The 26,989-nt window shown below is 42.4% G+C and overlaps 1 protein-coding gene across 1 annotated transcript; it reads left to right on the top strand.

The window, feature by feature from the left end:
* The first annotated feature begins 13,837 nt into the window (after positions 1-13,837).
* Positions 13,838-26,029, top strand: PPIC (peptidylprolyl isomerase C). Its single transcript, XM_009562907.2, has 5 exons — positions 13,838-13,974; positions 20,822-20,935; positions 21,402-21,495; positions 23,141-23,325; positions 25,184-26,029. Exons 1-5 carry the CDS (start codon positions 13,867-13,869, stop codon positions 25,310-25,312), a joined length of 630 nt encoding a protein of 209 aa, XP_009561202.1. The 5' UTR covers positions 13,838-13,866; the 3' UTR covers positions 25,313-26,029.
* Positions 26,030-26,989: the final 960 nt, after the last annotated feature.

Raw genomic sequence — 26,989 nt, 5'->3', positions numbered from 1 at the left:
GGCTTCATAGAGTGACACAGAGGTCTGTATATTGCTGGAATCAGTATCTCAGGCAGATAGTCGAAGCATCATTTCACAGCACAATTTTGACCCTGTTGTGATTTAGGATGTGCTAGTTGTATTTGACTTCCTGTCAGCATCCTGCTGTCTTAATAGCAGTGGCAACACCGTCCACTGGAAGACAGAGACACAACGGTGGCTGTACTGCTGCAAGCTGCTCCAGTGAGGACTTGTCACTTACTCTTCTAATGGTTTACTTTTGAAAAATACAGATGGGACGTGCAACTGAGCCACTGACCTCTGTGTAGCAACGAGGCAGTGATACGAGTCACTGTGCAAGCAGATGGGCTAAAAGTTTTCATGAATCTCTGAGGAAGCCAGTGGGAAAAGAAAAGAAGGGAAGGAAAGAAAAGGAAACATGAAGCTGTAACTTCTTGTTTATCCCAGCTTGCCACAGCATGAAGTTGTGCCTGTCTTTTTTAGCTGTCCCTCACAGATGACCTATTCCTGTCCCAGCTTCCACAGAGGAATTCCTTCTAATGAATTGATCTGACAGCAATCTCCTTTTCCTCTAGAAATCGTGTTTGGGACACCTGACAATTTTGCTCATTCAGGTCATGTCTGAAATATGATTTGTGATATCTGTAGTCATGCTGATGTGTTCTAGGTCTGAAGGAAGAAGCATATGAATTCTGCCTCTATCTTTGAACCGGTAAGAGGTTCAGACACAACTATGGATAAGCTTAATTTAATCAGATCATAGCCGTGAAATATCTCCTCTACCACTCACACCCTCGGGCAGAAAAATGGCCATGTGTGGACACACTTGGTCTCACTAGAAAAACATCCTTAGCCCAGCTGATCCTTACAGCCTGCCAAAAGTATAAATCCTACACTACCAAATGTAGAAATCCTGCTCAGACTGAAAATGCAATTAATAGGGAAGCATCACAGACAGGGAGAAGAGAAGGTCAGCCAATAAGGATACCCCTGCTGGAAGGCTTCACTAACGCACCATTCATGTGTTCTTGAATATCCTGCTTTGACAGAAGCAAACACCACTTTGCAAGAACTGAGTTTACACTGATGCTTAAGAGGAAGAAAAAGAAAAGATCCCAGTTCTAATTTACATTTCAAACACTCATCTTCCTTTTGTAAATGGTTTTAATCTAATTTCCTAATGACATTATAATTTATGAACCGTGTCATTAAAAGACAACATTTTAGCTGTGGATGACATTGTTTATCCTCTGAGGGAACATTTGCTGCATTAGACACAATATACATAGTCAATGTGTTTATGAAAGGAGTACCCATTTTGTCTTCACATTCAAGAAGATTTACTGGTTCGAATTTACAGATTGGTGTTCCAAGCGTGAAAACAGTAGTTTTCACATCACATGATAGATCAGTCTGCTTTTATAGCAATGTATGAGCACAACAGTTGTGAATAAACTCTGGATTTACAACACTACTGAGGTCTTCTACAAAGGGATACATATAAAACTGTCACTTCCCTGGCTATGCTGTCTGAAGTTAGAGAATTTTGACACAGAACATTGCTAAATCTAAGAAAGTGCTGGCTTTTCTGTCAACTGGGAGAGAGAAAGGGCATAGCCCCCAAAAAGGGAAAGCTTTCCTGGAAGTGAATTTTAAGTATTCACTGTAATCCCTTGCTTTCAGCAGCAGCCACAACTGGCAGTCTTAGGGGTGACTTTTTTCTTACTTGTCAGGTTGATGGAAGGAAAGCTGTGAAGGAAGAGTCTGTAAAAAGTGAGTTCCCTAGAAGCCTGCAGTGCCAATGAAATCATAAGAATGTTAATGTTTAAAGAAGCCTGAACATTTTGGAACAGAGCAGTGCATGGACTTTATCAATCTGATGTTTTAATGAGGAGAAAAGTGCCACCAGTAGTTTGCCAAGCCAAAATTTCTCTATTTTTAAGAATACCACTGACATATCCCTAGATACGATCAGAGAAACATCTGCTCTGTTTCCACTCTTCTGCTGCTTCTGCTAGAAACTAGGCCCATATTTTAAGACATGTAAAGGCTGACATAGAAATAAATCAGGTAGCATTTGTAGGATTAGATTTAAATCCATGAAAGTCTATTTTGAACTCAAAACTAATAACCAATGTAAGGCTTTTGGGCCTCTAATGAGGATTATCTAGAATTTACGGAATTAATAATATAAATGGGAATCTGTAATCTGCTTCACCATCCAAATCATTACTTTGTCAACCAAAACTCTGTGAGACATGCCATCCAAAACATTACACAATCAGGTTATGTTTCCAGACATAAGGAAAATATGGCATCCAGCAAAGACTAAGCCATCTAAAGACTGAAAGAATAACAGAAGTTTCAATGGTGTTACCAATGCACTAAGCATTTCGGCATATAAAACACAACACAAAGTCATATTTCTGAAAGCATTTCCCAGTAAAATTATATTAACCCATCTGATTCTTGAGCTATTTATCCCTTTGCTCACAGTCACAAATTTGATTCGTTTTCAGAGAATCATAGGATGGTTTGGGTTGGAAGCGGTCTTTAAAGGTCATCTAGTTCAACACCCTGCAATGAGCAGAGGGACATCTTTAACTAGATCAGTGTGGTCAGAGACTTGCTCTGTTTATTTAGGGAAATTTAAATTCCCCAGGCTGCCAGGCTATTTCCAAGTTTTCTGACATTTTACAGCATTTGTATCAATGTGTGATAAAAAAAAAACCCAAACAGTAAAACATTTAACGGCCGTGTACAAAAGACCAAATACTTAAAATGAAGTCTTAGCAGTCTTGCTTCACAGGTAATAGAGAGAACACAAACAGCAAGTGGGAAATATGCCATCAGCATCAGTTTCCTATGAATTAAATATTGAGAAGTGACAGCAGTATGAGCAAATTGTCATTCCAGACAATTGCATTTCCATGCATTATGTATATTCTATGTATTTTGTAAGAAGTTCTTGTTTTAAAATGGTTTGTGAGGTCTGCAGAGCTTAGGGGGGGTTGCTGACACTTTTAGAAAATCTTTAAAACATTACACTTTTCCACTAGCTTAACCCTGTGAAGTCCAAAAACAATACTGAAAAGTTCCCTAATTGCTGAAGCTCCTTTCCCAAAAGTGAACAAAGTGTTTAAAATCCCCAGGTTTTCACGTCAGGCCTCTTGGTTCTGCTTTTGATAACAGGTATTCAGTGCTGAGATCGTTGGAGCACCTCTGAACATCTAACTTGTAAATATAAAGGTGTACTGGTTCTGGCTGAGATGGAGTTAATTTTCCCCATAGCAGGTCTCACAGTGCTTTGCTTCCCATTGGTAGCTAGAAAGGTGTTGATAACATCAGTATTTTGGCTGCTGGTGAGCAGTGCTTGCACAGCTTCAGTGACTCCAATATTCCCCCCTCCGTATCTCCAAAGGCCAGTAGGCTTGGACTGGCCAAGATCTTGGGAGGTGACACAGCCAGGACAGCTGACCCAAACTGACCAAAGGGATACTCCATATCATATGGCATCTGCTCAGCAATAAAAGCTAAGAGAAGTTGGAGGAGGCATTGTTATTACAATGCTTGTCTTCCAGAGCAACCAGCAGCTGTACTGAAGTACCTGCTGAAACAGAGAGTAAATCTTCTGTTTTCCTTTACTTCTGCATGTGACCTTTGCTTTTGCTTTATTAAACTACCTCTACCTTGGCTCACGAGATTTTTCTCCATTTTATTTCTGCCCCCCATCTTGCGGAGAAGGGGAATCATAGAGTGGCATGGCAGGCACCTGGCATGCAGTCAAGGCCAACTCAACCTAAAAGAAGTCCACTGCCATCAGTGCAGCTCTCCAAAACTGAGAATCAGAATTATCTCCAAATTTTCTAGAATTCCTTTCTCAAAATCAACATGCTTTCATTACCATTCATTACGAGCACTACTACAAACCCTGTGATGAAATACCAGGGTGACAGCTGTAACGAGTTACTAGGTGAAAAATGTAGTTTACAAAGCTCCAGAATAGGCCTTTTATAAAATAAATGACTTCAAATAAGGAAAATCAACTTGGAATAGGTAACAGAAAGGGGGAAAAAAAGTATAGCTTCAATGGCATTCATTGGAATGAATGCAAATCCCATGCAAACAACGCTAAAATGTCAATACACAGCAAGTTGCTATATCATGCTAGTCAGGACACTGCTTTTTTTCCAAATGCGAGAAATCACCCTGCTTTCCTAGATGCTGTGACACAGAAATTCTTAACAATGATCACTGTACAGAAGTTTACATATGTCTGACCACAAAACTGTTCAGAAAAAAGACATTAAGGGGAAACACCAATTATACGCACTTGCCTACAGCTGAGCACTTACTGCTTATCTTGTAAGCAGCACTAGTGGCCTTTCCTAGGTGCTCACATAATCCTGGCAGAGTTCCTTCAGCTACTGCAGTCCATTTACTGGACTTCTTTTAGGTTGAGTTGGCCTTGACTGGATGCCAGGTGCCTGCCATGCCACTCTATAATTCCCCTCCTCTGCAAGATGGGGGGCAGAAATAAAATGGAGAAAAATCTCATGAGCCAAGGTAGAGGTAGTTTAATAAAGCAAAAGCAAATTTGCTTTATAAGCACACATTTAATGTACAAAAATTTATACAAAATCATTTCACATAGTCAAATTATAACGGTATGTATTTCTCAGAAGTTTCAGCTCTGACTGACAACCCTTCCAGGAATAATACTACAGCTCTAACAAAATTTTCTTTACATCAGTGTATATTTTCATAATGTCCTGAAACATGCAACAAATAGAGTGATATCTAGGCCAACTGTATGCAGGCAACTGTGTATGCTTAAATATGAAATCTCTTTCAAAGTCAAAAGGAAATACGCAGGTGAAGAACTAGCCCCAGATCTTTGTACGTAGCTTAAGGTATTTCTCATGCACTATACTCTGTAAGATAGTTAATTATTCATTCTTTCAATAACACTGCATCTTACCAATTAGAAACCTACTAAGTAGAAGGGATCTTTGATCAGACACCACTTTTAGCATGGTAATAACAATGTTGGACTTCAAGGACACTGAAATTACACATACCTGTCTTCTCTGTATCTTCTAAGCCATATTTCCTATACTAATGAAGCTAACTCTGTATTTCTGTCAGCACAGCAGGCTCCAGAGTGAGTCAAAGAGAGAAATATCATTTATTCTCATCTTTCACACACTTTGAATCAAATCACCAACTCATATTTGTCCATTTAAAACCACCCTTGAAGCAGCTTTCTCCCTGGTTCTGGATACTCAAGTCTTTTCTAAAATTACCAATTTCTGTATAAAAGTTCTCTAATCATCTGACCACCTTCTTTAGAACTTGTAAAGGAAAACTTCTTGTATTTGTTATTGTCACTTTCTTGAACAGCTGCAAGCCCCATTTCTCCTCTTCACTACCACAATTTTCTCTGGTATTTGGAAGGTAGGGACCAATCCCATTCAAACACTTTCTCAGTGTTAGCGGTCTTCCAAGCATTACTTCTGAGTTGCTTTTTACCTCCTATGAGCTTTCCCTGTGCCATTCTTCCTATTTCCTTCTTCCCTTACTTTCCCCTTGCTAAACAAAACCTCAACCAATCACTACCTTAACAATAATTAAAAAACTCACGTGAAAAAAAGCAAAGCTGGATCAATTATTCACCATAGTCACGTGATGAGATGCTGAATCACAACTTTTTCAACTTATTACTTATTTTTTTGAGGAAGAAATTTTCTCCTCTTTTCTCTTCAGGCTGTATATTCTGATTTGCATATCCAGGCATTACCAGCCTAGAAGTATTGATTACTGGAACAGTTATTGACAACGGCATACTTTTCAAACACCTATGAAGTTACCTTTAAGTGTGAGCCACTAGATGGAAGACAGACCACAGACATAGTCAAGAGATATACAGAAAGTGTTTGGAGAACTAGAATCTTTACTGTAAGTAATAATCAGAGAAAGAAACACATAATTTCAAGATGCTATGACATTTTAGCTTCTCAGCTATGGTTTAGCTTTTTTTTTGCCTTGAAAACAAAGAAATCTGATGCTATGCTTGCTCCCTTACTACTGTTTTTTGGGGGTTTTTTTCTGCTAAGGAATCTTATGCAACTCTAGATTTTATGAAAAACAGAATTCAAATGAATGACTATGTGCTAAATGCTCACTGCAGTGAGATGTGCAATTACAGATAGCTCTGATATCCTGTAAACAAATGTGCTCAAAGCAAAAGTGGTTCTGGCTCCAGCTGCACTATTTTGAAAACACATTGCTGGTATATCACCTAAATAAATGCTTTGACCGTTAGAGTGGAAAGGGTGACACTTCAAATTGTATTTGGATACAAAATCTAAAAAGCTTAAAAACTATTCATCAAAAGGAAGACACTTACCCGAGCATAGGACACATTTATTTTGCATAAGTGCACCAGATGACAGGAGAAGTCTAAGCCATTTTACAAGTGATTTAATAGAAGAGACAGCACATATGATACACTCCATCTTTCTGAAGTCATATAAAGGAAAAGACAAAAAACCACAAACAAAACTCCCCATAAACCTCTTTCTTAATTATTCATGAAGGCCATATATAGTGACTTACTTACAATATGTGGACCTTAAGTTGCTTTTTTAAGTGTGGTCTCTTAGAAACAATCCAAATGGCCCTGATATTTTATAGGTTTTAGCCAATTTACAATTGAGAAAATGTTTGAGATGAAGTGGTGTCATTCTGAGTATTTATGGGATTAAAGTTTAGCTTAAACATATGATTTTACTCTGCCAGTGATACATTAAAATCCCAAGAGAAGTTATATGATGGCATTGTGAAACCATATGGACAAAGATCAAGCCTGGGAAAGATGACACACTTTCAGTGCTTCAGGCTGGAGAATCAAAAACTCATTTCAAAGTGAAGAAATAAAAATAAAAGCTCACTTACAGCAGACTTACAGAACACAGCGCTTAGTCCGAGTTATAGCCTGGCAGCTGTCAAGCAGTTAACATTGATGAAAGTGCCTATAGAACCATAAAGCATTATTATTACGTATGTCATGCCCAGAATTCTTTTTACCTGTATAACATGATATACTAGAGCAGTTTGGATGTGAAATATTTCTATATCACTACAATAAATCATAGCTCACTAAAATGCCATAGTGCTGAAAGGAAGTGCTAGAATTATTGCCAATGCTAGCAGGACTAGAAATCAAAATCTGTCAGATGCTGTATGCTTAATATATCTGTCTTCTGCACCCATTTTAAATTGTAGAGAGAGCTCATCAGAAGCAATGAAACACCTCATTACAGATACTATTACTTAAATTTAAGACTGCCAAACAGTAGAAAGTATTCTTCTAGAGGCTTGATTACTTTAGAAAACCAAGCACCAAAATAACACATCTGCTAGTCCTAAAATGCAAAATGTCCTGTAAGTATGTTACAAATACAAGATAGTTTGAAAATATTCTTTTAATGGGCTGTGTAATTATCACAATAGCCTCGTGTCACTTGATCAATAAAAAAACCCCAGCCCAATAAGTTATAATATGTGCTTGTATTATAAATGTGCTTATCTGTAACTTCTACTTGCATGTAAGGATAAAAGTAATATTTCAACTAAAATCTGCACAGCCAGATGACGTCCGCTCTAATATTTGACCCATGTGGAAAGATTGAAGGAATTGGGGTTGTTTAGTCTACACTAAAGAAAAATGAGGGAAGAAATGATAAGGTCTTCAAATAAGCTGCACTGAAGAGGTGAACAAATTGTTCATGGATAGGGAAGATGGTAGACCCTCTCCTGATTTTGCATTTTTTTTTAACATACAGAAACTGTCCCTGTGCAAAGCCACAGTGAATTCAGTGTAATTCTCAGCAGACTGTACTCAGTTTGCCTCTGTAAACAGTTTGTCAAAACCTCCAAAATTTCCAAGATAGTTGAGAATAATAAAAACAGGAAAACAAAGAGGTCAAACCAGATTTTTATCTATCTTCCCTTATTTTTATTGTAGGGATTTCTTTCTTTTCACAATACCAATCCTACTGTTTGTCTGGCATTTGCGTACTTTCAGTTTGATAGCCATAACATCAAATTCCAACAAAAAGAACACATACATCTTTCAGCATCAGGAAGAGATTTTCCATAAAACTGAGTTTTCATTGACTATATTAAGTTTCTGCCTCTTTTTGAGTTTTCCTCCTTAAGCATTGTTTTATCTCCTTCCAAAAGTTATTTAGCATCATCACCAATGTGCGTAAACTTTCCAAGATAATGCAAACCAGATCATGTCTGATCTTGCTGTTTTCAAACCTCTTCAATGCTATTAACCACTCATTTCATTCTTCCTGTCCTGTACACCCATCCTGTGCATGGATGAAACATTCTTATTCATACTTCAACAAACGGGGAAGTCATCCTTACAAACACCAACATTTTTATTGAGAGTGGAAGAGAATTTTGGGGAGAACTGTGGATAGTGTTTTTCTTCATATTTACACAGAATAGACCCTTCTGCATGAAGGAGTATGAAATTAAGGAGCCGCCCAGCCAGATCATCTTTTCTTGTCTTCCCAGCTCATTTCTTGTTGCTCAGCACCCCATGATTTCAACCAGTGTACTACTCTGACTGAACCCCTCTGAGAAAACAGTCTCATCAACCAGTATTTGTCCCCTTTCAGATTCAAAACTTAGAATTAGCTATGGCTCCACCTTCTCCCACACTTCTGTTAACATTTACCTTATGGCTTACACATATCTGGAGTATGAAAAATGTTCCATCCCACATAGTTCTCTTCCCACTCACCCCAAACTTAAAAATATTACTGTCAGAGTGCCGAATAATTTTAACATGGCCTTATATATGCTCCAAGGGGAACCTTTTCCTATTTTCACCATATTCCTCTGGATATCCCACAGTCTGTAATATTTCCTGTTTAGTGTAAGCATAAGCTTCAGAGCAGACAAATACTGAATAGGCAGCCATAATAAAGGTAGATTATATTGTAGATTATAGCGATAAAGAAAGATGGACATGGCAAGTTTTCACCTTCTGGATATTGGTATTTATGAGACCAAGTACATATATGGGATGCAAATGGTTTCTGTGAGTATTTACCTAAAATCTCTAACTATTTTCTAACATATCTGTACAATAACACAGTCCTTTTAAAGTTTGTACATAACTACAGAAATAGATCTGTATATCTTTGGATTTTGTTATTTTTCTGGAGTAAATCTTAATTCCAGAGCTAGTCAAACACCATTATTATGTGGTGACGCAGTGCAAGGAAGGCAGCTGAATCATAATTTTAAATTCTCAGCACCTTATCAAGCTGGCAAAGAAAACAAGCACATATTCAGTTTACCCTGAATAAAGTCTCATATTCACATACTTGCTGAACGTGCACTGAGGTATAGAAGAATCTAGCATAAAAGACAGTAAAGATTTGGGCCTGCTTTGATAGTTAAAAAAGAATGTGAGTATGAAATACAACAACCACTAACAACAGGATGAAAGAAGTACTTTAACCACCCATACAAACATGAACTAGTTTTGGTTCAGCACTAAGACAAACAGATCTATTTAGCTTCAGGGAAACTGGGTAACTGTTTTGAACCATCCCCTGAAGCCTCTTAGGCTCAGTGCTGAGCGGTGAGTGTCCACTGGCAGGGCTTTGGTAAAGCCCTCAGTTTAACAAAATGCCAGCACACAGATTAGGTGCCAAAGTTAAGCCTTAGATTAGTCCAGGTGGTTCTTCAGCTGGGGAGGTACAACCACAGGTATTTTACATCTCTTGAGGAAAGGGCATCTGCTTGTGTCGGTCATCAGTTAAGCAAGATGATAATCTGCTATTTCCGCTCATATGTTATGCAATGTGGAATCAGTAACTACCACTTTCTGCTGTGCCTGGGAAATGATTTTTACTACAGTCACCTGATGAGAAATTTTGTTGCACTCAGATGCACTAATGTAGGCAGCATCTGGGGCAGAATGGAAAACAGAAAAAAAGTGACATCCTCTGAAAAAAAAGAAAGTCTATGACCAGTCTTAGTCAAATCTGTGCAGTAGGGTATGTTTGTGGTGCCTTTTAGTTTGGATAGGGAGACCACTTCTGAAGTGGATCTTTCTAACACTACCACCTACTGTGCTTTGGTTCACACAGAGAGGTCTTCTATGCACAAACTAGCTTCCCATCAATGAAAATAAACCAGAAGATGTTCCAGGAGCAAGCCCAGCACTCTTCAACTGCTAGTGGGCATTTGGTCAGCTGGTCAGATCACCTGAAAAGCATGCAGCCTGGATATCAACATTTCAGCACCGACTGTTGTGTCTACTATTTGCTAGTTGAGGCACAGTCTCAAGCTGAGAATCAGAGACAATGTCAGTGTAGCTGTGGCAACGCAGCGCTTATTGTCCCTTGGGCACTCCACCAGAGCTCTGGCTGGCTTTACAATCAAACCCTCTGCACAGGTGCTATGCCATATACCCATAAACACAGCGCTGATCAGCTGAATGCTGAGTGTGTTCACATAAGCCACTGTCAGCCTCCTGCTTGCAGTCTTTCAGTATTTACTAACAGTTTTTTTTCCCCATATTGTGGCACTTGGGAGGCCACACATTTTACCATGTGCTACAATTTTTGCATTTTCCAGAGACTGTAGCAGCAATGCCATTTGCGATGGGCCCTGAATGCAAATAGTTTTTGAGAAGAGAAGGTAACAGGCCAGTACAAAGGTAATTTGCTAGACTGGGATCCCTCTTCCCTATCTTGGTAGGCAATGGCTTGGGGAAGATATCTGCATTTGATGAATTTGTTTGGTGCAGCTCGCTATTGCTCAAAGCCAGGGACACTGACGTGGGTGCTAAAATCATAGAATGTCATGAGTTATGGATGATCGACAAGGATCATTAAGTCCAACTCCTGTCCCGCATAGGACAACCCCAACATTCACACCATGCATCTGAGAGTGTTGTCTGAACGCTTCTTGAATATTTTCAGGCTTGGCAACATGACTGCTTTCCTGGGGACCTCCACCACCCCCTGGGTGAAAAAAGGTGCCTCAGAGGCTTGCTTGTCTACCCAGCATGTTAAATATGCCAAGGAGGAAAGACCAACAATCCACTTTCAAAAACCTTCAAACAGCCAAGTAGAGGGAGGTGATTCTGCCACTCTGCTTCACTCTCCTGAGACATTACCTGGAGCACTGCATCCAGCTCTGGAGTCCTCAACACAGAGGGCCCCAAAGACCATCACAGGGCTGGAACACCTTTCCTACAAGGACAGGCTGAGAGAGTTGGGGTTGTTCAGCCCGGAGAAGAGAAGGCTCTGGAAGGACCTTACAGAAGCTTTCCAGTACTGAAAGGGGGCCTGCAGGAAAAATGAGGACAAACTTTTTTAGCAAGGTCTGTTTTGACAGGACAAGAAGTAATGGTTTTAAACTAAGGAAGGGCAGCTTTAGACTGTTTATAACGAAGAAATTTTTTACAGTGAGGTTAGTGAAACAGTGGAATAGGTTGCCTGGAGAGGTGTTAGAAAGTAGAGGAGGTGGAAATATTCAAGGTCAGGTTGGATGGGGCTCAGAGCAATCTGACTGAATTGGAGATGTCCCTGCTTACTTCAGGGGGGTTGGACTAGATGACCTTCCTGTTCCCTTCCAACCCAAACCATTCTGTGATTCTTGTGGGATCCTCAAGGAATCCCCCTGTACACATGGACTGGCCTAATTAGCTCCTACAGGTAATTCTAGTTCCTGTTCGGCAAGGCTGAGCCCCCGAGGAAGTCCCACAGCTTCCCACTGACCCTCCAAGGAACTGGCACCATTGACCCCCCCCGCCAGTTGTATTCACCTCAAATGCAGCAAAGGTCCTGTGGCTCACATAAAGAGCAGGAGAACCCACTCAGAAGACATCCATGGAGCCTGAACACTGTAACCTCACTGCTTCCAGCCCAGGCAGGGACCCTGCTGGCTGTGCTCTGTGGTGCTCCCCCCTCTTTCTCACTGAAGTGAAGCAAGGCCAGTGCCGGCTGCCCTCCTTGCAGCCTCCCTGCTTGAGAGAAGTTACTATTCTACTGAGAAGCAGTTACTATTACAGAAACTGGAATATATTTTATTTAAGTTAAAATCCAGTTAAGTTTCATCTAAGTAATCGTATTCTTTGAAAGTCATACAGAAGGCCCCTCTGATAGCATGTTTTTTTATAGCATGTTTTTTTAAATAGTGTTTTTCCTGACACTGTTATGTCTTGTGTTAAGTATGATCTATGCTGAACAGATGTGTCTTCTACAGTCACCTCTGTTTGCAGTCTTTTCTTTTCTCAAATGTAAGGTCAGGCAGAGCTGGCTCCAAAGCTCCAAATTAGCAAGGGTTTTGACTGTTGTGAAGTTCATAATAACAATAAAGTTAGCCCTTAGAAAGTAACAGTGTGCATAAGATTTCTGTGAAAATTTATACACAGAATCATAGAATCATAGAATGGTTTGGATTGGAAGGCCTTAAAGCCCATCCATTTCCAACCCCCTGCCAGGGGCAGGGGCACCTCCCACCACACCAGGCTCCTCAAAGCCTCATTCAACCTGCCCTTGAACACCTCCAGGAAGGGGGCATCCATAATTTCCCTGGGCAACCTGTGCCAGTGCCTCACCAACCTCATCGGGAACAATTTCTTCCTAATGTCTAATCTAAACCTTCCCCCTTCCAATATAAAACCATTTCCCCTCATTCTACCACTATATGCCCTTGTTAAAAGTCTCTCTCCAGCTTTCTTGTAGCCCTTTCAGTACTCGAAGTTCGCTCTAAGGTTCCAGAGCCTTCTTTTCTCCAGGCAGGTTTGCTGCCGCTCTTCCCCCAGTCTGTAGCACTGCACAGGGTTGTTGTGCCCCAAGTGCAGGACCCGGCATTTGGCCTTGTTCAGCCTCATGCCACTGGTCTCAGCCCATCAGTCCAGCCTTTTCAGATCCCTTTGCAGAGCCTCCCTACCCTCCAGCAGATCGACACTTCCTCACAGCTTAGTGTCATCTGCAAATTTGCTAAGGGTGCACTCAATGCCTTCATCCAGGTCATTGATAAAGATACTGAACAGGATTGAACTCAGCACTGAGCCCTCAGGGACGCTTGCTACAAGAAGGATGTTGAGGCTCTGGAGCGTGTCCAGAGAAGAGAAACGAAGCTGGTGAAGGGGCTGGAGCACAAGTCTTACGAGGAGCGGCTGAGGAAACTGGGGTTGTTTAGCCTGGAGGAGACTGAAGGGAGACCTTATTGCTCTCTACAACTACCTGAAAGGAGAGGAGGGTACTGGCCTCTTCTCCCAAGTGACAGGGGATAAGACAAGGGGGAATGGCCTCAAGCTGTGCCAGGGGAGGTTCAGACTGGATATCAGGAAAAAAATATTCATAGAAAGGGTTCTGAAGCACTGGCAGAGGCTGCCCAGGGAGGGAGTGGAGTCACCATCCCAGGAGGGATTTAAAAGACAGGAAGACGAGTTGCTCAGGGACATGGTTTAGTGGCAGATGGGAATGGTTTGACTCGATGATCCAAGAGGTCTTTTCCAACCTGGTGATTCTATGCTTCTATGCTTCTGACAGCACTTGTGACTGGCCTCCAGCTGGATTTAACTCCATTTATCTCCACTGGAGTTAACTCCCTCGTGCTGCCCAGGGCTGATAAAGGATGGAGACTCCCCATACCGGGACAGGGGCTCCTCAAACCGGGACAGGAGCTCCCCACACCCGGACACTCGCTGCCCAAGTACCGACTCCCCAGACGGCAGCAGGACCGACCGCCCGCTCCCAACCCCCGTAGCCGCCCCGGGCGGCGCCGCGCAGGCGCCTCAGCGCTGCTCGCATCGCCATGTCGCGGGGGGGACGGCCGGCGTTCCTCGCTGCTATCGCTTCCCTTTGCCTCCTGGCCGGATCCGCCGAAGGCTTCAAGAAGAGGGGACCCAGCGTGACGGCCAAGGTGAGTCCCGGCCCCCGGGGACGGCGGCGATGGGAGCGGGGTGGGCGCTCCCCATCCCGATCCGCCGTGTAAACGATTCCCGAGCCGCTTCCCGGGGCTTGGCTTGGACCAAAGCGTCCACTTTGCCATTTTATAAGTGTTTAGGGTTTGGTTTTTATCTCGTTTGGGCCTCGCAGAGTGTTGGGGTTGTGCAGCCTGAGGAACGAAAGCCTCCGGGGGGACCTTCGAGCAGCTTCCAGTGCCTGAAATGGAACGGAAAAGGCTGGCAAATAAACTCTCTAGGGCTCGATATGGAGTTTTAGGAAGCGAGCACCCTGTGTAAGGCTGGGACAACACGAGGGAGCGATCTCCATCCGTCGTGTGCAGCCAGAGCAGAGCTGGGACGGGATGTATAATAATGACATAATATGTATCTCACTTAGATGTATGTTATCCCCAAGATGAAAGTGATATAGAGCTGTTGGAACGGGTCCAGAGGAGGCTACAAAGAGGATCCAAGGGCTGGAGCACCTCTGTTATGAGGACAGGGTGGGAGGGTTGGGGTTGTTCAGCCTGGAGAAGAGAAGGCTTCAGGGAGACCTTTGGTTTTAACTTGCTGTTAAAATGAAGGAAGTTTGAATAAAGTGTTGAAGATGTGCTTCTGGGCAGTGTACAGTGGGTATGGAACTGTTGGAACGGGTCCAGCGGAGGGCTACGACGATGATCCAAGGACTGGATCACCTCCCATACAAGGACAGGCTGAGAGAGCTGGGGTTGTTCAGCCTGGAGAAGAGAAGGCTTCAGGGAGACCTTCCACTGACCTTCTAGTACTGAAAGGGGCCTACAAGAAAGCTGGGGAGGGACTTTTAAAAAGGGCATATAGTGAAAAGACAAGGGAGAATGGCTTTAAATTGGTAAGGGGAAGATTTAGATTAGACAATAGGAAGAAATTGCTCCCAATGAGGGTGGTGAGGCACTGGCACAGGTTGCCCAGGGAAATTTGTGGATGCCCCATTCCTGCAGGCTGAGAGTTGGGATTGATCAGCCTGGAGAACAGAAGGCTCCAAGGAGACCTTATTGCGACCTTCCAGTACCTGAAGGGGCTACAAGAAAGCTGGGGAGGGACTGTTCACAAAGCCTTGTAGTGATAGGATGAGGGGCAATGGCTGTAAACTGAAGAGGGGCAGATTTAGACTAGACATAATGAAGAATTTCTTCACCATGAGAGTGGTGAGGCACTGGCCCAGGTTGCCCAGGGAAGTTGTGGCTGCCCCATCCCTGGAGGTGTTCAAGGCCAGGATGGATGTGGCTTGAGCAGCCTGGTCTAGCGGGAGGTGTCCCTGCGCATGGCAGGGGTGTTGGAACTGGATGGGCTTTGAGGTCCCTTCCAACCCAAACCATTCTGTGATTCTCTGCCCCCTTTCTGTACCCCTTCAGACTTTGGGCCAGCTGAGCTTCCAGGAATGGCTACTTCCCGACCCGCTGTTCCTCGGTGGCTGTCACCACAGGCAGCTGGGGAATGTGTGGCCACGTCCGCACTGGCTGAGAAGTTCAGCAAGCACATCTGTTGTGCTATAGCCCCAACAGGAAGAACTTGTAATTTTTACATCATATATTTCTCTTGCAGTGGTTGCTGGGCAGTGGAAGTGGCCAGCTGTTATTTTAAAGAGAAATACTCAGAATATTGGGCGTCAAACAGCATAAACTGTTACCCAGCAGCAGGGTGGAGCAGCATACTGTCTTTGAGATAGTTTGCTTTCTTTTTGTTTTTTTTTTTTCCCTTCTGTATTTTATTTTTATTTATTTGTTTTTTTATTGGAGGTAGATCAATGGTGCCCCAAATAATTGCTACACTGCCCCATCCAGCCTGGCCTGAGACACCTTCAGGGATGGAGCATCCACGTCTTCTTTGGGCAACCTTTTCCAGTGCCTCATCACCCTCACAGTAACAAATTTGTTCCTAATATTCAATCTAAATATAAAGACGGAACATAAATTCTCCCTTCGATGTTACTGTGCTGCTCTGCTTGTAGGTGATGCTCTGAGGTTGTGGGACGACCGTAAATCTCCCTTTTGGTGAGGTGGAACTTTGTTAAGTGACTACAAAGGTAGAAAAGGAGGTAAACACATGACTTCCATGCAGAGTGGGAAGAGGTCTTGCCTGCCCTCCCCCCCAGTCCCCCACTTCGCTGAAGCTCTTGGTATTAGGAGCCATTTTATGGCCACCTTATTTCCCGCTCCCTTGTTGTTCCTGCCTGCCACAGGCTTGGGCATCTGGTGTGGGTTAAAACCTGACCCTGACCACATCAAACCACTGAGTGTGCTGCCAGCGTGGCTCAGTGTTGCAGATCTGTTTCCCTAGCCAGATGGGGTTTGTGCCAGAGGCACATGCAGTAATTACAGATGGCACTGCCCAAGAGACTTGTGGGAGATGCTGCCTGGTAGTGGGATGGGGTTGCACCTGGTTATTGCAACACACTGACATCTGTTTCCAAAGCTACATCTCTTTCCCAAGTCTTTTTGCTGAAGCAGGAGGTGCGATGTGTGTTCTGGTGTTGGATAAAGTAGGGATTAGATGTTTCTGCCCCCAGGTACCTCTCTGCCTTCTCTCAAGAGTGAGTGCCTTGTTCCTGCAGAAAGATGACTGGACTCGTGAAAGCATAACAGGGCAGAGCAGAGGCAGAGTTGCTTCTGTGCCTTTGTTTCTGAACTTCATTACCACTGTTGTCTACAGGTGTCTACAGTTTCATTGCCATGGGCTTCTAGTCTATTCATTTGGGATTTTTTTGGGGTATAAATCTCATACTTTTCAGCCTACAAATCATCTTCTCACAATATATTTCAGTTTAAATATGCATAAAGTACTTTGTTTCTTCAGACCTTCTGCCTAGAACTTCATTCTGTGCCATTTTCTGATTCCACATTGCAGGACATAGACAATTGCAGCTGCCAGTTGTTCTTGTCCAAGCCACTCATAACTTTACAGAACTCATCAAATCATAGAATCTTAGAATGATAGACTAGTTTGGGTTGGAAGGGACCTCAAAGCCCATCCAGTTCCAACACCCCTGCCATGCGCAGGGACACCTCCCGCTAGACCAGGCTGCTCAAGCCACATCCATCCTGGCTTTGAACACCTCCAGGGATGGGGCAGCCACAACTTCCCTGGGCAACCTGGGCCAGTGCCTCACCACTCTCATGGTGAAGAAATTCTTCGTTATGTCTAGTCTAAATCTGCCCCTCTCCAGTTTATAGCCTTTGCCTCTTGTCCTATCACTACAAGGCTTTGTGAACAGTCCCTCCCCAGCTTTCTTGTAGCCCCTTCAGGTACTGGAAGGTCACAATAAGGTCTCCTTGGAACCTTCTGTTCTCCAGGCTGATCAACCCCAACTTTCAGCCTGTCCTCGTATGGGATGTGCTCTAGCCCTCTGATCATCTTTGTAGCGTCCTCTGGAGCCGTTCTAACAGCTCCACGTCCTTCTTATGTGGAGGATTCCAGAACTGGACACAATTCTCCAGGTGAGGTCTCACCTGGAAAAGAGAGAGAAAAGAGGGGCAGAATCACCTCCCTGGCCCTGGCTTCTTTTGATGCAGCCCAGGATTCGGTTGGCCTTCTGGGCTGTGAGTGCACATTGCCAGCTCATGCTGAGCTTCTCATCGGCCAGCACTCTCAAGTCCTTCTTCGCAGGGCTACTCTCAATCACATCATCCCCCATCGTGTACTGAAAATGGGGATTGCCCGACCCAGGTGCAGGACCTTGCACTTGGCCTTGTTGAACCTCATAAGGTTCACATAGCCCCATTTTTCCAGCCTGTTGAGATCCCTCTGGATGATGTCTTGTCCTTCTGGTGTGGCAGCTCACCACTCAGCTTGGTGTCATCTGCAAACTTGCTGAGGGTGCACTTGATCTCACTGTCTATATCATTGTTGAAGATATTGAACAGCACTTGTCCCAGTACAGACCCCTGAGGGACACCACTTGTCGTGGATCTCCATCTAGACTTCGAGCCATTGACCACTACTCTCTGAATACAGCCATCCAACCAGTTTCTTATCCACTGAACTGTCCACCCATCAAATCCCTGTCTGTCCAATTTAGGGAGAAGGATGTTGTAGGAGACCGTGTGAAAGGCTTTACAGAAGTCCAGATATATCACATCAGACAGTTGACTTGTGTCCACTGCTGCAGTTACCCCATCATAGAAAGCCACTTGTGCCTATGCATTTCTAATAATGTCTAACATCCATTTTCCTTTTCTGACCTTCACAAGCCCGGAGCCAGACTTTTCATCGGACTGCTCAGGGTGACTCCAGGTGTCTTTTCTGAGTGGCAGCTGATTTAGGACCTCTTGTTGTGACTGTATAGTCCTCTTCCATGTGCAGTATTTTGCATTTAACAGTAGTTCATTTGTCATTATATTACCTAGTCTGTAGTGATCATGAGATCTTTCTTTCACATTCAGCCTCCCTCCTCCCCCTGAAAACTTCAGAACTGAGTAATAGCAAAGTGATGCCCCACTGGAATGCTCTCCCAGCTTTCACATATCTAGAACTCAGGAACTTTTGGAGATCATTAATAGCTTTTGATACACTTTGGTCCATAAGTTCTTAAAGTGCTTTCTAAACTCTTGCGAACCGGTGAGATTTGCATTGTTCCTGCATATTTTCAATCAAAAATGCAACCAGCTGTTCCAGTATAAAGGATACCAGTGAGAAGCCCAAAGTCTGTCCCTTGATTTTCTTATGGTTTGAGATCTCAAGAACTAATAGAAGCCTGCAGGAGGGGGGAAATGCCTCAGAATACAGAACCTGGTAGAAGCCTGCGCATAAATACACACGTGTCAGGTACCCGAGGAGTCCTAAATGGCTGCTACTGCCAGCTGAGTACTGCTGTCCCTTTTTTCATTTTGATACACAACATCTTGTGTGCGTTATATATGAATATGTTCTTGAGAACCAATTGCTCTTACTGGTGAACTATTTTCTTCTTTTCAGTCTTGAAATACTTACTGCAAATTGTAAATAAGATTAATATCTATAAAAATAAGACTGAAAATGTATAGTCTTTATTTTCTTTAAGAGTTTTTGGTGAAGAATCTGTCCAGAAGTTTTCTAAGATTTGACACTGCTGTGTGGACCAGCTTACTAATGTCTACATGCTTATTGACTTCCCAGAGAACTGAAGGAAATACAGTTAAGGCAACATGGTTTTTCTATGCAAAAGTTGCATCTAGTGCTACCAAATATTTTGATATTTTGATTTCCTAGCCAGAAATATGTACAGATGTGCAGTGTGGCACATAATGAGGAAGTGCAGAGCTTTCCAAAACTCACCAGGGGCGTAGGACAGGTATGTGGGGTGCTAACAGGAAGGCAGACACTTACTGTTTGTTCACAGATGCAGAATGAGCTGAAACAACACTTTCTGGAAGTACTGGGCTTGCTGCTTAGGTGAACAGCTCTGCCATGGATGAAGCCTTCTGCTTGGATTAGGTTTGCAATATGTGGTGGTCTTGTCTCCATTGTGAAAGCGTTTGATGTTACTGCTATCAGGAGTAGCCTTGGTTGGGCTATTTATTTCAGACAGTGCTTCTACTAGGACAACGTTTCAAGGCAAAATAAGGTGTGTTTAGAAAACGAAGGCAATACCCTTTACCTAGATATGCTTGGCAGTGAATTTCAGAGCACTGTGTGTATAAAAACATTTAGAAGTTAGTGAAAGTGTGCTGTTAATACTTTGGGAGCCACACATCTAAGAAGTATGTTATTTAGTGCCAAGGAAATGAATGAAGTGTATCAAAAGGAATTTTATTTTCTTTATAGCGCTTTTATTGCATTAGCTGAAAGTTCAACAGTCAAAACCACATGGAAGATCAAGAAACAGTAGAAATGTTTAGTAGGAGAGCGTGAAAGAGGCATTCACGTTGGAGAGACTGTGGTCATTTATTATCATCATTGGAGTAATTTCTTAGCGTTGCAGACAAGTAATACTTGGTCGAGTGCCACAAGGAACAGCAAATACCACATCATAGGGATACACATTGCTGTTTCCTAGAAGTTGTAATAGTCTTTATGTAACTTTTTCAGAACTTCAAAATCCCTCATTTCCTGACAGCTGTTCCTATTTTCAGTAATTGTTGGAACATTTTTGCACGTTCAAATAATGTATTCATATATTCTGAACTGTATTAAGGTCCTTTATAGCTCATTTGCCTTTTTGAAGTTGCTTTCCAGCAACATCTACATTGAAGCTTTTAGGCAATCAGCTGAACTATGTAGCCTGGTTATTCTTTATGAGATTTGAGTTCATATTTAGGAAGTGACTCCTTGCTTGAGGCATGGGATTTTCTTCCCACTGTTTGTCAGTTTAATGAAGTTTAGGCTTTCATCTGTACTTAATCACATATCACTAATGCCTAGAACAGTTAAGATTATGAGTGGAGAACCAACTATTGTTTGTGGGGAGTGTCAGTACTGTAGTTCCTCGTTGTTGTTCACCACACTGGAATAGCATCAGCGCTCTTCCTTACTTTCAGTTTTCAGTTTTTCTGTATGGCTTTAAAGATATGTGTATCTGGGAGAAATCTTGAATGCTTGAATCTTCTAACTTGTGATACAGCAGTCTCACTGAGCCGCTAAGAGCAATAAGAATCAAAATGAAAAGTTGCCAACTCTCAAACAGTTTTCTGCATAATCTGATATGAGTAGCTCTGAAAGGATTTTTCTTAAACAGCACCATCAGGAATTCAGACTACTACTAACAGAAACCAGCCACAAGCAGTTTCTTAACACCTTACGCTTTCAGAAGTTTGGCCATTTTGTTGTGCTCATGTTTGTATCACTTATTCTTTTCATGAAAATATTCAGGTGTTCTTTGATGTGAAGATTGGAGACAAAGACGTTGGCAGAATTGTAATTGGATTGTTTGGAAAAGTTGTCCCAAAGACTGTGGAGAACTTCATTGTGCTGGCAACTGGAGAAGTATGTTTGCTGTCTTCTTCCACTGTGCACTCAAGTATGGATTGGGAAATGAATATTTGTTTAATGCTGTTTCAGTTGTGACCTGTCACTGTTGATTCAGTGGAGCCTGTACAAGAGTTCCATCCCTGCTTGGGCAGTGGTGTATCTCCTCAGGTCCCTGGGGCTTGGTTCACAAGATGAAATTATGACATATCACCATCTCAGTCTGTCCCTGCCAGGCAGATCTATCATGCAGAAGTACTGTGGTAGATACCAGTCCAATAAAGACTATGGATTTGGTCACCCCACTAATACCTGCTTTGTGGCAGTGCAGCCCAGCTGCATCTCAGTTCAATGTGTCTCTTGCCAGTATTTGTCTCCAGTGGTAGTATAGTCTGTGAAACCTGCCCATTCACCTCGTGTATTTCCATATGACTGTATAGAACTGGATGTTTTATTCATTTAAAGAATTATTTCATTTTCTTAGAGAGGATATGGATACAAAGGAAGTAAATTTCATCGTGTGATCAAAGACTTCATGATTCAAGGAGGAGACTTTACAGCTGGAGATGGATCAGGAGGTAACATGCTTAGTATTTTCCAGGTTCCTTTTCGTTCTCCGAATATCTGCTTAAAAGATGGGCAACCAGCATATTGTCTCATTCTTTTGGCCCACATAAATGAAAAAAAAAACAACGCACAAACATTTGTTTTAGAGCGTCTAGTACTTTTCCAAGCATCTTGAAACATAAGTTGCAATTATTTGGATTGCAATTATTTGGATTGCTGATTACATGTATGTGTAGAGCTTCCTTTGTCCTGAATTTCTGCAGATAGCTCTTTTCTGTCTGTGACTATCCCCATTCAAGAAGCGTGGCTTTGTGTGGTGAGCTGCTGCCACTTGAACAGCTGAGCTGCTTCTATAACATACTGTCTCCAAAAGGTGGTCATCTCCACACCCCCCCCCACCTGCTCTGGCTTTGTGACAGTGCTCTTTCTCTGAGGCACTCGCTGATTGCTCATATACGTGAACCTATTCAAGTCATCCAGTGGAAAACTAATCCATGATGAAACAGTGAAAGCATGTAGAGGGAAGGCAGGTAGGGAAGGAGTAGGCTGTCCTCTCTGCCCTCAGCTCAGCCAGTTCTGTGGGACCTTCTGACATGTGCAGTGGGGAGAATTACAAAACAAGGGCAGAGAAATTAGAACATGAGGGTCATGCCATGGCCTCTTCCCTTTTTTCTCTTACTAAGTTTAAAACCATAAACTCAGTGGTGGTGTGAATGGTGGCTGTGTGTATCCGTTCTCCCTCCTGAGCCTCCAGAAGGCCAGTTCAGTCTGCTAAGGAGGACAGTCCCAGTGCACAGCTCTTGCATTGCATGCATTCTGGCTTCTGATTTCTTCTCTTCCTTTACATGCACATTCTTCACGTGCTACGATTTGAACTGTCTGCACTCAGTGTTAGTGATTTCCCCGCTGAGACGGAATGGAAAACACACATTCCTTTTCCTTGCAGCGAACAATGGGGAAGACTAAAATACCAAAGGCACAGTTCTAGCATTAAAGGTAGGCACTGTTTGTTTGCCTGCTAATACTCTTTATTGGTATAGTATCTGTTGGTGTGTTGAAATCAGTGTCCCCACTGTGCTAGGCACAAAGAATGAGACAGACAGCCTTCTCTTTTCAAAATGATGGTGGTTTAAACGTGACTCAAGTGTTTTCTGAACTATTTTAGAAACATCAAAATCCTTATGTAATGCTTGTACAAATCCACACCAAGTCTTCTGGGCTAACTTCCATTTGGTCTTTGTATATGTCCAAACACGTCTAAAGTGACTTCTTATTAGGAGGAAAAAGTTGTAAAATCTAAATTGTCACAAAACACGGCAGCCTTATTTTGGGTGGCTGTAATTATGTAATTAAAAATTGTTGAAGTATATCATTGTTCAGCAGTGTATGTTAACAGGACCCTTGAAGGTAGGGGTTGCTTGCTTGTTAAACTCAGAGGATAAAGGATCATCAGCTTTAAATCTCTCTCCTTACATGTGGCGTTTTAGCTTATCTTTTTCTTTACACACAAAGTCCTTTTAGTTATGGAACCACTGATGAGGGAACAGTGACATTGCTGCACTTACTCAAACAATGAATCTTCAAGCCCTGAATTTATTAATTGTTTTTCCTGTTTTTTAACAAAAAGGGATTTTTTAATTTGATTTTCTATCATAGGAAGAAGCATCTATGGAGAAAGGTTTCCAGATGAGAACTTCAAGCTGAAACACTATGGCATTGGATGGGTTAGCATGGCTAATTCTGGCCCAGACACCAATGGATCCCAGTTCTTCATAAGTGTGACAAAGCCTTCCTGGTTAGATGGAAAACATGTAGTATTTGGCAAAGTCCTTGATGGAATGGTGAGTCAAAAGTAGTAGATTAATCCATGAAAATCTGAATAAATTCTGTTGTGTTCTATCTGTGTTAGCGTAACTCACACCATTGTGGTTCAAAACAGTTGAGTGTTTATCTAATATGTACGTGGTAGAAAACAGTTTTGAAGACCCAGGAGCTGAAATAGCAAATGGCGACTGCAGAAATGGAAACATAAATTACGCCTTTGGCTTTCAAAGCTCGTTTCACACCACAAGCCACTGAAATCAACACTGACATGTTTGCAGATTAGAGATGGAGTGAGTTCAGGTTCACCTTTTACTAACGCTGTTATCCAGGAAACAATTGTATTGCTACAAGCTAAAATCTGATTTTGTAGCATGTGTTAGTTATAGATAACACTTTCACTGTTAAGGGTTTTTAGAAGCATGTGAATGTAAAGCATACAAACACCGATATTTAGATCTCTTTAAAAAGAAGGAAAAAAGTCTAGTTAATTGCCTCAGCTTGTACACAGCTGCAAAACTGATCAAAAGCCAAACAAAATTCAAGTTTAAAAATGCTACTTCCAACTTTTAGTAGTCTGCTTTTCCTTTTAAGTTGTTCCATTTCATCTGTTTTGAACTGAATGGGGAAACACGAACTGCTGCACTGACCAGTTCTTTGAGGAGTTTGGAAACCTCATCGGAACACTTACCTCCCGTTCCCGCATTCATATTAAATTCAGTTCTCACAAGCTACAGTGGTAGCAGAAAATTTTTGCAAGACTTGGACTAAGTTGATATTCCTAACTCAATTTTTGTCCTTTTAAAATACTACTTTAATTAGTTGCCCAGCGTGAAGCTGCTGGTAGCTCACCTCCTTCTGTCTGACTGGAGAGCATGGTGTCATGACCCAGCCAGGACAGTCCATGGGTTACCGGGATGACACTGTAAAATTTATGGGTACAGTACCCATGGGGCTAAATGAAGGCAAAATGATGCCGAGTGATTTGTCTAAAAAGGAGTTCATTTGTACAGACACTTGTAGAGATAAGATTGGCATTGGCTGCTAAATCTGTGTTAAGGGAAAAGAAAGAGAGAAAAGGAGGAAAGGGAGAGAGGAAAGTGCAAGGATACCACTTGGGCTCCACTCCTTTTCTCTCTCCGAGGATGGCAGGCGCACAAATGGCATCTCTGACAGAGAATTATTTATAAGTTTTGGTGGACCTGCACCTTGCTTCTTCTAGGATAGTTCTGGAACTGAGTTTGGGGTCTGAGATACCGTTCTGCCCCTGCTCTCCCTACTTGCAAGGTTGCAGCATAACCTCTCTGCGCAGCAAGCAGAGCTGGGCCGCTTGTGAGAGTTAGATAAAGTGCTGAAGGGCACTGCCTCTGCCGCAGTCTCAAACGTGATTTAAGGCAGTCAAAAAGAATCACTTTTACACATGGTACCACACTTAAAATTGGTGCGCATGTTACACTCAAGGTAAAAGCAGTCATTAGATTTCTTGAAGCACAGTTGTGTTGTATGATTAGAAAAATAATTACTGCTTATCCTTTATCATTGCTGGATCCACTTTCTGCTCATAGGCTACGGGTGGACCCTGTATATGCTAGGCTGATGAACTGAAAGGATATTTTCAGTTGCCCCATCACATTTTTGTTGGCTGGAAGCTTTTATAGAAGGACAAACAGCCTTCCATGTGCTTGTCAAGTTTGTGTGCATTGCGGAGTGCTAATGTGGCGAGAAAAAAATTGGGAACTCAACAGGGTATAGGTCTTTTTTCAGAAGTTGTTTAATAAATAGTAGTGCTAGGAGCACTTCAGTTGTTTACCTGGTGCCAGACTTGAGCCACTGGAGTTGCCTGGGCTAAAATGAAGTCTTTTTTTTTTCTTTTAACAGTCTGTGGTGCACTTGATTGAACTCCAGCAGACAGATGAACACGACCAGCCCCTTCAAGACTGTGTGATTGTGAACAGTGGCAAAATAGCTGTAAAAGAGCCTTTTGTAGTTGAAGTTGATGACTGGTAAGACCAACAGTCAGAATAGAAAGTGAAACTTAATAACTTCTCTGTAAGGCCTGTTTTTGACTGATCTCACTATCCATTGAGTTTTCACCTTAAAACTGAGGCTGGATTTCATAGAATCATGGAACAGTTTGGGATGGAAAGGACCTCAAAGCCCATCCAGTTGCACCCCCTCTCCCATGGGCAGGGACACCTCCCACCAGACCAGGCTGCTCAAGGCCCCACCCAATGTGGCGTTGAACATCTCCAGGGCTGGGGCAGCCACAGCTTCCCTGGGCAACCTGCCCAAAGACCTCTCCAGCCTCACAGGAAAGTATTTCTTCGTAATGTCTTAGATCTAAGTCTCCCCTCTTTCTGCTTAAAACCATTGCCCCTTGTCCTATCCCTGCACTCCCTGATATAAGTATTTACACAATACTTATCATTTTCCAGATACTTGAAATGTGACTATTTCTATAACAACTTGATGGAGCTGTCACTCCTTGAAGTTCAAGCATATTCAACTAAATCCTAGATCTTGCAGAAAAAGTCTTTCATGAAAAAGTTTAGAAGTACTTCCATTTTTTCAAGGTTTAAAATACATGAGTTTTGTCTCTGGAGGTTTTTCCAATATTTGTTTCTACTTTTTCAACTGAAAATGTTATTTTCTGTATAAATATCAGCATTTTTAAAAATTAAAAAAAAAGCAAAACACAGAAGTGTTTTGAATAAATAAAGTGATTTCAAATAAATACTTGATGAAAAGTGTTTTTTATTCCTCCCTTGCCCCTGGCCTTTTTTCTTACCTCAGTTGATTCTGCAAAATATGCAGGGAGTGCCGCTTTCCAGGAAATGAGATTGCAAGGTGAGGAAGGGTGGTAGATTTCTCTAATCTTAAAGTGTCAGATAAAGTCCATGCTGTCTTTTGAAAAAACAGAGTACTCAGATACAACCCTGTAATCAAGAAAGAGCAGCTTTCTCTGTTGTTAAATAAGATCATCAGTTAGTAACTGATTAAAACAGAGGAGTCCCTGTTTTACAGCACAGTGGATTTTGTAACACCTAGCTATTTATTATAAACCTCATATGCTTTTTTCTTGCAGTTTTGCTATATGTCACAGATGCAACTTCAGCTTCGTTATTCTTGTAATGCTTAAGTAACTCGTAGGCTGACGAGTTAACTGGTAGCTCTTTGACAAGGTCACCATAAGGTGAGTTGCTATGACTTTCATATAGTTACATTACTCCACAGGATAAATGTGTAGATATTTTTTTCTCTTAAGTTTCCAGTGGTTTATAACTAGAGACAGAAGAGCCGATGCCAAGATCTGATAAGGGATCCGTCTATCTGCACAGCAGGTAACACAGCACTTATCTCTGTAGTGACCACTTTCCAGAATGATGTCCTGGAGCCCACGTGAGGGATCCAGACTTTGACCGGTGCTGGGGAAGAGGGAATTCAGCAAAGAGCTTGTAGGTACCTACTGGCACTCCTGTTGTGAGTGAACAGGAAAATGCTGCAGGCAAGGATTTACCTCAGGTCCTCCCATCACACCATTTGTGGCTAGAGGGGTGCTTCTGCCGGTGCACAATCCACAGTCCTGGGGCCTCCTCAGGGTAAATGCCAACGCTTTTCTTCAGAGAGCTATGAAAGGATTTCTCCTGTTTAAAGCAGAGCTAGAGGAGAAATTGTTGAGTGCTC

This window comes from Cuculus canorus, chromosome Z (assembly GCF_017976375.1).
Source record: "Cuculus canorus isolate bCucCan1 chromosome Z, bCucCan1.pri, whole genome shotgun sequence".
Classification (NCBI taxonomy): Eukaryota; Metazoa; Chordata; class Aves; order Cuculiformes; family Cuculidae; genus Cuculus; species Cuculus canorus.
Note: the sequence above shows the minus strand (reverse complement) of the source record. Positions and strands in the feature narration are given on the sequence as shown.

Excerpts from the sequence above, each read along its gene's own strand:
- PPIC (XM_009562907.2), top strand. The coding sequence starts at position 13,867 with ATGTCGCGGGGGGGACGGCCGGCGTTCCTCGCTGCTATCGCTTCCCTT. Across the intron at positions 21,496-23,140 it reads AGCTGGAGATGGATCAGGAG|GAAGAAGCATCTATGGAGAA; the intron begins GTAACATGCTTA and ends TTTCTATCATAG. Across the intron at positions 23,326-25,183 it reads GCAAAGTCCTTGATGGAATG|TCTGTGGTGCACTTGATTGA; the intron begins GTGAGTCAAAAG and ends TTCTTTTAACAG.